The following is a 12153-nucleotide window of genomic DNA, read 5'->3' as shown; positions in this document are numbered from 1 at the left end:
CGGCGGCCAGCGGTGCTGGGCCGGGGGCCAGGCCGGGGCCGGCGGTGCTCGGCCGGGGGCCGGCCCGGGGGTGTGGGGCCGGGGGCCGGGGGCCGGGGCCGGCGGTACTGGGCCAGGGGCTGGCCCAGGGCCAGCACCCCAGGAGCCGAGCCAGGCTGGAGACGCTGGGGCCGCGCCTCCTTTCCCCCCCCCCAGCTTACCTGCTGCCTGCTTCAGGCTTCCTGCGAATCAAATGTTCGCGGGAAGCAGGGGAGGGGGCGGAGTTGGGGCGGGGACTTTGGGGAAGGGCTGGGGTTGGGGCGGGGACATGGGCGGGGCTGGGGGCGGGGCCGGGGCCGGGGCCCTGTGGAGTGTCCTCTTTTTGGACACTCAAAATATGGTAACCCTACATGACAGTAACACTCTTGTGCACCCTTCTTGACAAATAAGTGTGACATCAGTTTACTGGCCTATTGGACCCTCCTCTCTTAAGTATGGTACAGTTTCTCCAATATAATGGCTGTACATCACCAGGGGCAAGAAAGGAAGAAGAAATAAAAGAGGTGCTGCTTTCTGCTACACCTTTCCATCAGCTTCTATCACAAATGGCCAGGAATGAGTCAGGTACAAGTCATTCACAGTCCACAAGCCACATCAGTCAGCTTGAAAGCTGCTGAATTGTGTTTGTGTAAAATTTTCTTTTTTAGGTTTACAGTAAAGTTATAGGGTGGCTTTGAATTCCCCTTTATCCTGTTTTAATGAGAAGGCTTTTAGCTGGGCAGGATAGTTTAAGCAGGAGTCTAAAAAATTCTGGGCCCGAGCTTCATGTCCACTAGACCAGTTTCCACCACTCTAGTAGGGACCTTAAATTGGGTGTAAAAACAATAATGTGCTTTGTCTTTAACTGCCAGAGTGGGGCAAAGAGGCCTTAGGGTAAATATGAATCAGGGTCTTTATTCCTAGTTCTGCCACTGATATAATGTATGATGCTAGAAGCATGAGCTTTGTGCCTGTGTTTCCCCATCCATAAAATGGAGGTAATGTCTACCTCAGAGGCATATTGTGAAGTTTAATTAATTCATGTTAATAACCTGGTTTGAAGGCCTCTGATTAAAGATGCTGTGGAAGGGCAAAGTATTATTATTAGCACAGGCCGTTATCTAATGTTAGAACCCCATTAACCATTTCTCAGGAAACAGCTAACACGTGGCTTGTTTTCCCCATGAAGGTTGTGTCCCATCTCTGAGCTGGAGAGAGCCTGAGGACTGATCTACACAGGAAACTTACATCGGCACAGTTATGTCTTAGGGGTGTGAAAAATCCACACCCCTGAGAGACGTAGCTATGCCGACCTAACCCCCGGGCTTGAGAGAACTACGTCGACCTAGCTACCGCATCTTGGTGAGGTGGATTAACTACAGTTACAAGAGAGCCCCTCCTGTCGCCGTAGTGAGTGTCTGCACTGAAGCCATTCAGCAGTGCTGCTGTAGCGTTTTAAGTGTAGATGTACCCTGAGGGAGAAGGTGGGGTTGTAAAGGATTTGGATACCTTTGTCCAGCCTGCAGCCATCTTCATTCTCCTCCAGATCATCACAGTATGGAAATGGTGTGTATCCAACACCAGGAAGAAGTGCTCAAGGGCAATTTCTTCTCCCCCCTTATCACAGAATGGAGCAAAATGTTGCATAACGCTGAGTCCAAAGGATGTAAATTCTGCTAGTTTCAAATGGGATGGGGCTAAATCTTATATCTCACAAGCTAAGTAGGATTGGGCCTGGTCAACATTTAGATGAGAGGCCTACAAAAAAGACCCAGGGTGCTATAGCTTATCAGGGCGTGATGTTGGCCAGATTCCAATTCAGCATCCCTAAATTCTCCCCAAAGTTTCAGTTGGATATGGGATTCTTCTTCACTTTCTGTCCCAAACTGTAGTGAAGTGGCAGTGGGTATTGCTAACCGCTTGCTATTTTTGCCCCAGAGGTGGCTATACTTCAGTGTTGCGTGAAGTGATTCCTGTGTATATATAGTTTATTAAATGCTTTGAGATCCTTCAGGATAAATGGTTGTCTCTAAATGGAAATTGTCCTCAGCCTTATTCTCCTCCCAGTTTGTCAGCCATGAACTTTTCCCATAGTTGGGGATGTTCAGATTTGAAGTGGTTTTGGTTCAGACCCATCGCTGGGGCAGATATGCTAAGGTGCCTTTGTGCTGCCAGGACCTTAAAGCAGCTCTACAGGGGCTGCTGAGGATTCCTCTAGGCAATTATTGATTATTTTATGTCCTGAAGCATGAGGGTTTATATTCCGTAAACATTTTTATCCTTAGATAAAAGCTTAGAAACAGCCAGTGCCTACCATAGGCCTGTGCCATACTGTCACCTCTCCGAAGCTGGGATCTGGTCTTCCAGAATCTCTGCTTTCATTTGAAAAAAGTGTAAGTCTATAGCTGATATGGTTGCAAAGAAAACCTTGAAAAATGTGAATTTAGGGCCTGTCTACACAGGGAAATTGAGTGGTAAAACTATACTGGTCTATGTATACTGGTATTACTCCCTGTATAGATACTTTTATTACAGAATAAAGGTGACTTTTCCCAGTTTACATTCTGTCATTTTGGAAGTGATTTAAGTTATACCAGAAAAACACGTTCTTATTCCAGAATGTGAGTGTCCAAATGGGGAGCCATACCGGTATAACGATTGTGGTGTAAATTCACACCTTACCTCAGACCGATTTATCTTTCTGTGTATAATCAATACAAAGATGTCTGCAGAGAGCCTTGAACAAGGGGTCTGAGAGGTGTGAAGTGTCCTGTTCATCTCAGTGAGGCACTCACTCAGGGATGATAATTTAAATATTAACTATTTCATTCCCTGAGTAGAAAAGAAGACAGTGGGTCATAACTGTGAGCAATTTCTCATTTTTGTGCCACATGTCAGTGACGTTTGGGAGATATCACCACTTTTTTTTTTTTGCTCAGTCAGAAGGAGCCCAGCCCCAGGAGCTTAGCAGAGCCTATATGGGCCCCATTGAGGGGAAGTCAAGCTCAAGAAGTCCAATCTAGTGCAGCTCAGAGAGCTGCACATTCATATTTTGTACACAAAATCAAGTGTGAGCAGTGTTTCATTATGGAGGCTCATGTGGGTGGAGCTTATGTTATGGTGGAGCTTGGAAGAATACCGCCACTTTCCCAACCCCAGTCTAAGCCCTGATCTCCAAACCTCTCAAGTTTCTCAATATTCTCTAACTTTGACTCACCTGAATATTTCTGTACCATCTCTAAGTGTTACCACTTCTCTGTTCAACAATATGCTAGTCGTTAAATGTTAAACAAGGTTCCATAGCACTGGTCCTAATATAGGTTTTTAGGGCACCCCACTATTTACACCTTTTCTTGTTTAAAATGGGCCATTTCCCCTCCTTTGGGGTTTTTTTTTTTCAAACAGATACAGTCAATTTAGAAGTCATATGTATGTCTTGAAAATTTGTCAGCTACCACGTGCAAAACCTAAGATTACGGTAACTGAAAGCGATTGGGGAAAAATATTTTTCTCTCCTTTTTTTTCGTTTGTTTACGTTGTGCATTTGACAGCACTTTGGGTATAGTCAGTTTCACTGCTTCTCATCTATAATCAGTGACTTAGTCATCTTCTCCTGTTTCTTTGAATCTTTCACACAGCAAAAGGAGAGAGAAACATTTTTAAAAATAGGAAAATATGATTGTAAAACCACAGGGGGTCTTGGAGGCAGGTGTAGAACCTGAAAAGACTTTTAACTCTTTTCATATTGAGTAGATTTCAAATTGGTGAAACTCAGTTTCACATCCATGACTGAACTTTTATCTCATGCCCTGAGACTACTTAATTTCCTTAATAGCCTCTTTAAGAAACTGAAGCTTTTAAGGAGATTTTGCCCTCTAAAGAGATTGACGATTTTGCTCAGAGATAGTCCTATTGTACACTGATTTCCTGCAGCAACAACCCTTTTTAACTTTTCTGTGCATGGCCCCACACGCAACAGATTATAACATATTCAAATTAGTGGTATAACAAACTCACAATTGATATACCACAAGCAGATGACTGATTGCATTCCGGAATGAATGTTACATGAGTTACAGTATGATGCAATTCAAGGGGCAATACTTGCTGCTTGAAAGAGGCCAGGTGTAAAATGCTGAATACGTATCGTCTTTTATCTGTATCTATACTCTGTCACTGTGTATCTGTGACATTAAGCAAAGCTGGGATGGCAGAACATAAAAGACAGACAACTTAACGGATCCCTGGTATAACTCAATGGCAGTGAATGGAGTTACACCAGGAATGATCGTGGCCCAAAGTGTTTGTGAAACACACTTATTTTCTGAACACCAGCCTGTTCTTTTCAGTTGTAAGAATAGGTATGTACTACTAGTAGAAAAAACAAGTTAGTGTGTTGGGTAGATCTCCCTGCAGCTGTGAGATATAGGAGATAAGGGTTCCGTTGCTTGCTGAAGGGAATCACACACAAATAAGGACAGTGTGGATTCATACCTTGGTGTCACCTTCAGCTCCCCATTCCCATCTCCACATCCAGGCTCTTGATTCTCTGACAACTTCTCTAAACCTGTGCTCCCCACCCCATCTCTATCATGCTAACCCTAGTTTATTTAGTCATCTCTTGCTTCCATTACACAAACTTCCTGCTTTCTCATTTCCCAGCGTCTCCTTTCATTCCCTGCTGCTTCTGCCACTGTTACCATGTCACTCCTCTGGGTGAATCCCTCCCCCACCCTGGATAGCTTCTTCTCGTCATTACAGATAAATTACTGAGTCATCCCCCACAAAGTCATCCCCACCTCTGGTTTCCTCGTTGTGGCCTGTCTGTGATGTGTTTATCATTAGACTGTAAACTCTCCAGGCCAAGGAATGGCTTCAGCTATATGTACTGTACCGGGCTGAGCACACTGACAATGCTAATTAATACATGTAAATCCAAACTCCTTGTTTTCATTTTCCAGGCTAAACACAAATCTGCATCTGCCCAACTCTCTGCTCTTATTTCTTCCTGTTACCTTCTCGTTCCCTTTAACCTGCCCAAGCCTCACCCCTAAACACTCCTCTTGTCTTTACACCTTCTTCCATGCCACCCCAAACGCCTGGAATTCCCTCTTTCTACTTGGGCACCAAAGAATCTTCCTCCTCTTCTTCAGCTCCTCCCTGAAAACTCACTTATTGGGTGGAGTCTTCCAGTGACACTTCAGCAATGTAAGAAGCACATAACTCAACCCTCAGGCCATGTCTAGGCTAGGAAAGGTTGGCTATGTTTTAATATAGACACAGCCTAAAAGAAAAAAAGGATTGCAGCCCCACTTTAACATGGGTCTGACGTCCAGACACCCAGCGTACTGTCACGGGTTGGAATCATTCATTCTGCACAACACAAAGGGCTGGTCCTCAATGGTTGTAAATCATCATCCCTGAATTGAAGTCAATGGAGTTAAAAGTTTACACCAGCTGAGGATCTGGCCCCTAAACTGTAAACTATATAAGGCAAGGTCTGCGTCTCCATGTACATGTAAATGATCACGTCTTCAAAAACAAAAAAGAACAGCAGTGAGTTTTCAACAGTGTGTACATCCACACTCATATGTCAGAGTTAGAAAATACAATATTGTATGTGGTCAGGATGCTATTTTCAAACCTTCTTACTGCTGGGGTTTCAAAATGAGACTCATTCAAGCACAACGGTCCTTGGTCAGGACGATGTAAATGTCAACTCTGAAGTTCTAAAACAGGATCTGCCTTTAAAGAATTTATGTGTGTGGTGGGGGGGGGGGATCATCTGAAAAAGTCTCAGATGATTTAAAAAAAATACAGAACACTATTTAAATAGTTGGTTAAGAAAAATAATCAAATGGTTTCCCGCCCTTTAGTGTGTTACATTTTCAATGTTAAAATAAACATCAGGGTGCCAGTGCAATAAAGAAAGGGGGCACTAAAACAAGAGTGGGATGAAGACCGAGGCAGTTTATCAAAATATTTCCCCCATCCTATGAAGTCTTAAATCAGGAGTAGAGTTCCAATATGAATGAGAGCAGGTGACTGGGAGGATGGCAGGGCTGCAGGAGGTAGGAAGTGATAGAGGGAGCAGGGAAACATACACCAAAAAACAAGAATCCACAATCTGTATTAAGGAAAGAAGATCACTCATTGAAGTCAAGGTTCAGATAGAAGCTATGTATGCAAATAAACCCCCACTATGGGCAGGTTGCTCCATGAGCTCCATTCACACCGGAGTTACTCCACTTTTACGCTAGTGTACAGTTTTACTCCACTTTCACACTGGTGTGACACCACTGATTTCACCGATCATGGTCTGTAAAGCTGGAGTAACTCAGTGGTGAATCAGGCCCTGTAATGCCCATGTTGGTTTCTTGCAGCGGCCTCTGAACCAACTGTCACGGGCCACTGCCAATAGCATAGACGGACCACTGGTCTCATCCAGAATGACAATTCCTGTGGGCCAGTAGGAATAGAAATTTGCTGCATCAACCTTAAAAGAACTCCCCATGGAACACCTCCCCTCACTGCTCACTCTTCCCTTGATGTTCATATGCAGACATTTGGGGTGTTCCACTGCTTAACCCAGTAAGGAAAGTCACTGAGGCCGTCTCTACACTGGCACTTTTCTTACAATTTCCCACTACTGCGGCTCTGGTGCCTGCAATGGTGAAATCACTAGTATAGACCAGTCACCAACATAGGCGCTGGAACTAGGAGTGTCTGAGGTGTGGCTGCACCCAGTGGCTGGAAGTGGTTTCCATTCTATACAGGGTTTACAGTTTGGTTCAATGGCTATCAACACCCCCACTATACAAACTGTTCCAGCTCCCCTGGCCACCAGCATTTTAAAGGATGTGTCATCTAACACAGTGGTTTTCAAACTTTTTTTCTGGCAACACAGTTGAAGAAAATTATTGACGCCCGTGACCCAATGGAACTGGGGATGAATGGTGTGAGAGGGGCTCAGGGTTGGGGCAGAGCGTTGGGGAGTGGGAGTGTGGGCTGTGGGGTGGGGCTGGGAATGAGGGGTTCAGAGTGTGGGAGGGGGCTCAGGGCTGGGGCAGAGGGTTGGGGTGTGGGGTTGGGGTGCAGGCTTACCTCAGGTGGCTCCCAGTCAGTGGCGCAGCAGGGGTGCTAAGGTAGGTTTTCAGCCTGTCCTGGCACCGTGGACTGTGTTGTGTCCCGGAAGGGGCCAGCAGCGGGTCCGGCTCCTAGGCGGAGGTACACAAGCAGCTCCGCGTGGCTCTTGCCCGCAGACACACACACCGCCGCTCCCATTGGCTGGGAACCCCGGAGACCCCGCACCTAGGAGCCGGACCTGCTGCTGGCCACTTCTGGGGCGCAGCACAGTGTCAGAACAGGTAGGAACTAGCCTGCCTTAGCCGGGTAGCACCACCAACGGGACTTTTAATGGCCCGGTCAGTGGTGCTGACCAGAGCCATCTCGACCCAGTGTCTTACATTCCGTGACCCGTGACCCACAGTTTGAAAACCACTGATCTAACACAGCTCAGAGAAGGACTAGACACCATAGCTGTTAAACCATCTGCGCCTTGTCTAAGCTAGTGCTTCCCATGTCACTAAAACTAGTGCAGCAGCACAGTTGATAGTGCAGCAGTAGGAAATTTAAGAAAAAGGTTCATGTAGTTAAGGTCTGGCTGAGTCCTGTAAAGTGCACAATTTTTCAAATATCATCATTTCATTTTTACAGCCACTCCTGGCCCCCAGAAGCTGTCTGGGACTCTGAGCTCCCAATAACTTTGGTACTGTGTGGGGACAGATGTGTCCATGTATGTGCACTGGGCCCATCTACGCCACTAAGCCTGTGGTCTGTGAGGGAGTGGAGGCCAGAATGGAGGAACTGGAGAGGAGTTGCCTTGGTTTTACTACATGTTTTGAGGCAGCCTCCTGCCTTCAACTTATGCAGGGAGGGAAGCAGCCTGGTCTGGTGGACAGAGCACTCAAGAGTAGCCACTGCTGGGAAATTTTCTGTCACCTGTTTTTCTGTGGAAAATTGGGGGGTTGATTAAACAATTGTTTTTGTGAAAAACTTATCTGCCTTCCATGGAAAATTCCATCTTCTTGTCAAAAAAAAAAAAAAAAATTCGAAGACCTTCTGGCTGAGAAGGTTTGGGTTGTGGCTGAGAGGTTTTCAGGTTTTTAACTGAAAGTTAAAATTTTCTTCAGAAAATTTCAGTGAAAATGAATTCTTTTCTTTTATGTCAATTTTTTTCTAGAAAAAAATCCTCATTTTTTGACCAGCTCTATTTAAGACCCTGGGGTTTTACCCCTGACTCTGCCATGAAATCACTGTTATACCTTGGGAGAGCTGTTTAACACTCCTGTGTCTCAGTATTTCCATCTGTAAAATGGGGACGAGACCCCTAACTCTCAGGGGTGCTGAGGCTGAATTAAACAACAGTTGTAAATGTTTTAAACTCCTCTGGTGGAAGGCACTAGAGAAGTGAGACCTATCTTTGAAGCCTGTGTTTGAACAGCTCAGCACATTAGACCAGTTCCTCATTGCCAGTATGTGTACTTAGCATTAACACTTCAGGCTTTTGTGACTGGTGCATGAGACTGCCTCTCCCTGGTTTAGTGATGAGTTTCTGTGGTGAGCCCAAGGGATGTGCTTTGCACTCACGAGAGTGGGGCTTGGAAGATCGTGAGCTCTACAAATACAAGTGAATGGGAGCTGGTAGACAGTAGCTGGAGCAGCTAAAAGACTAATTAAACTGAGACAGCTGCCCTAAAAGGTTAGGAAGCATAGCCTTAGATGATACTGATTTCACCACAGAAGCTGTTTTTGATCAAACTCTGACAGGTGTTCCTTATGGTAAAACTCCCACCAGCTCTCAGAATGGATCCTCAGGGCTGCTTGCCACTCCCTAATAGGATCTCCCACCAGTTCTCAGAATGAAACTTACGACCTCCACCCTACCCCATGGGAACTATCGCCAGCCTTCCTAACAAAACCCAGGAGAGAGAGAGAGACACACACACATACACACACACACACACACACACACCCCGCCCCGGCTAAGGCTCTGGGTTCACAGATGGGGCTGCACACACCATTCCCTGTGTGATCTATAGTCTGTTAAATAAATCAGCCTCTCGGATGACAGGAATTTAAAGACACAGGGAACAGTTTTCTGGCAGCTGATAATGTTGTTAACTGTGAATCAGTCCCAGTTGCTACGTAAACCAGATACATGGCACATGCCTAGCGACAACAGGCCTAGGTGATCACAGGCAGATGTAGCGGATGAAGAGTAGGTCTAACATGCCAGTAACAATACATAATTGACTGCATCCTTTAATGAAAGCAGCACTGATAGGTGCAGCATTTACATGAAGGAAACATCCTAGCACATTCCCCTTGCCTCTATCCATAGCAGCTGCTTGGTCCCAAAGAGAAGTCCAACTTACCCATTGGTACCATGGCCACAGCGACGGTGAGCAGAATGAAGGCACAAAAAGTCTTCCCAACACAATTCATGTCAGCTTTTGCTTTCATCGCTCACACAGCTCACTTGCTCCATCCATCCTGCTGTAAGCCCAGCTGCAGACGTGGGGAGCTTCCCTCTGTGACAGTGTGTCCTTGCCAGCCAGTGTCTCTGTTCCCTCTTCCACTTCCCCACCTCTCCTCCACCCCAACTCCGCCTGCTCCTGACTGATTAGCTCCTTGGAGGTGGAGAGGCTCCTTCTTCTGCCTTTTCATGACACTAGGCTTCCTGTGCTGAGAGCCAAAGCGAACATTGAGGAAACAGATTGAGCAGCTCTGCCTTCCGTTCATTGGCTCTCCTCACAGTGCTGATGTGTGAAGATAAACTCCACAGCAGAGCTCAGAATTAAGTAAAAATGAAGCATATTCTTCAAGCCTGGGCTTACTGTCAGAGAGGGAATATTAATTGTGGGGAGTTAGAGCATCCAGTAATAACAGTGCACTCAGCGCTCCACAGACAAGAAAAGTTCAGTCCTTGAAGGGCTTCCATTCTAAAAGACCTTATATACAAAGACCTCTTTTAATAATTGCCTGCAGGAGGTGCTCTGTCCCTGTTAGGATCAGGGCCTTAATCCTGCTCTTAAACAATGAGGCCCACTCAGACCTCAGAGGAGAGAATGTGTAGTGAAGGGGGGGAGGGGGAGACTTCTATTTTTTACTTAACTTTGGACACAAGTTCTTTAGCCTTCCCAGCTTGGCAGCTGTCTCCCCCACCAATTTCTGGCCCATCTCCCTGGTTGAAAGATTTTTGTCTTTTTGCTAGGACAATGGCCCCGTTTTTCCTCTTCCTCACTGACCCTTCCAGGTCAGGTTCAGGGTTGGCTACTTCTCTCATAAGCCGACAGCATCTCACATGCAGAACTTTCTGGTCCCACAGAAGTGCCGGGGCTTCTAGCTGGCCAAATGGATAACACAAAATAATTAAAATCCAGAATAACAGCCAAAAGGGAGTAACAGTTGTAACTAAAAGCAGACTGAACAGAGAGGTCGGCATGTGTTTTGTAAGGCCCATGACTTTGGACTGTATTTTTTTGTGGTTACTTTAACACTTCTTGGCTAGCAGAATCAGGGTTTATAGACCTCCTGGGAAAAGTTGGAGGCCTATTGAAGGGAGGAGAGGCGGAGGCAGGCCAGGTCAGGCCAGGGAGTGGGGTCCAGGTGTCAGATTTGCATAGAGAAAAGAACAGGGAACATAAGAACTGCCATAACAGATCAGTCCATTGGTCCATCTAGTCCACCATCCTGACAGTGTCTGGTACTAACTGCTTCAGAGGAAGATGCAAAAAATCCCATAATGCACAATTATGGATTATCCTAGAGGCAGTTTCTTCCTAATCTTTGCCAGTGAGGGGTAGTTTATACTTGGAAGCATGACAGTTTATCTCACTTATAATTTTTTTTATCCTGCCCAATGTTATTGTGGATGTTCTCAGTACCCATAAAAAGGTCTAGTCCTGAGTCCTTGGCCACAATAATATCATGTGGCAATGAGTTCCATGGGTAAACTATGTTATATTAACAAATGTTTCTTCTTATTAGTTTTAAATGTAATTTAATTGAATGCTCCTTGTTCTAGTAATATGAGAGAAGGTAAATAGAAATACTCAATGTACTTTAACTATACCATTCATTATTTTGTATACACATACCTCTATTATATTCCATCTTGCTCATCTCCTTTGAAGTAAACAGCCCCCGTCTTTCTTCACACATATGTCTCTAGTCATTTTTGCCATCTGCCTCTGTCCCCTTTCTAATTCTGCTGTATCCTCGGGACCAGAACTGAGCACAGTACTGCATAGGAGGACATACCATTGTTTTATAATATTTTCCATTCCATCTCATACGTTTGAACATTTTCTTTGCTTTTTAGACCTCCACAGTGCATTGAGCAGAGGTTTTCAATGAGCTTCCCCCACTGCTGTTCAGGTCTATTTCCCGAGTGATTACCATTAATCTAGAAACCACTAATGCATGTGAGCAGATAACATGATTATCTCCGAGAGTGGGAGAGGGACAGGAAGGGGGTGGTTGATTGGAGACACATTAAGAGACCAGGGTGGAAAGAGAGTTAGGGAAGATCTAAGTTGTACCGAGCCTTGTTCATGAAGGAAAAGGAGCTTGAATTTGATGCAGAAGCCCAGGGAACTTGAAGAGGAGCTAGACATGGACATAGAAGCAGGCAAGGCAGATGATTTTCTGGAAATTCTTTGGGTGGATTGAAGGGTATGGATGAATGTCGTGACCCTGTGGGGAGGGGGTCAAGGGAGGAACCCTTCCGGGTCAACAGCATCTCACCCCAAATTGACATACAGACAGAAACCCTGCTACCCTTGCTTTTACTGTAGGGGTTTATCCAGGACAACCAGGGTTAAACAACTGGATTTGTTTGGCAGGTGGACACTGTTGACCTGCTATTTAGGAGCTATGAAACCTGCTGATCTTTTCTGGGAGAGGCCTGGGAGCTCAGAGACCAGCCAGGGAGTTCACAGCAAGAGTGTTCGACCAGAGAGCTCAGAGGCAGTGAGTCTGCTGGGCTTTGGAACTCTTTTTTTTTCTTGTAAAAATAACTGTCCTATAAACAAAGGGCCTGGGAACCAAAATATAAAATGATTAAGGTTG

General features: G+C 45.6%; 1 protein-coding gene across 1 annotated transcript in view; it reads right to left on the bottom strand.

Annotated features, from left to right (window-relative positions):
- LOC117875981 (cell surface glycoprotein CD200 receptor 1-A-like) overlaps positions 1-9843 on the bottom strand; it is a gene marked incomplete in the record, with an annotated part of 28907 nt that extends 19064 nt beyond the window's left edge. Inside the window, 1 exon segment of the mRNA XM_034767673.1 lies at positions 9456-9843. Coding sequence (XP_034623564.1) covers positions 9456-9543 — 88 coding nt within the window.
- Between the last annotated feature and the right edge of the window lie 2310 nt (positions 9844-12153).

Source organism: Trachemys scripta, chromosome 1, assembly GCF_013100865.1.
Source record: "Trachemys scripta elegans isolate TJP31775 chromosome 1, CAS_Tse_1.0, whole genome shotgun sequence".
Taxonomy (NCBI): domain Eukaryota; kingdom Metazoa; phylum Chordata; order Testudines; family Emydidae; genus Trachemys; species Trachemys scripta.
Note: the sequence above shows the minus strand (reverse complement) of the source record. Positions and strands in the feature narration are given on the sequence as shown.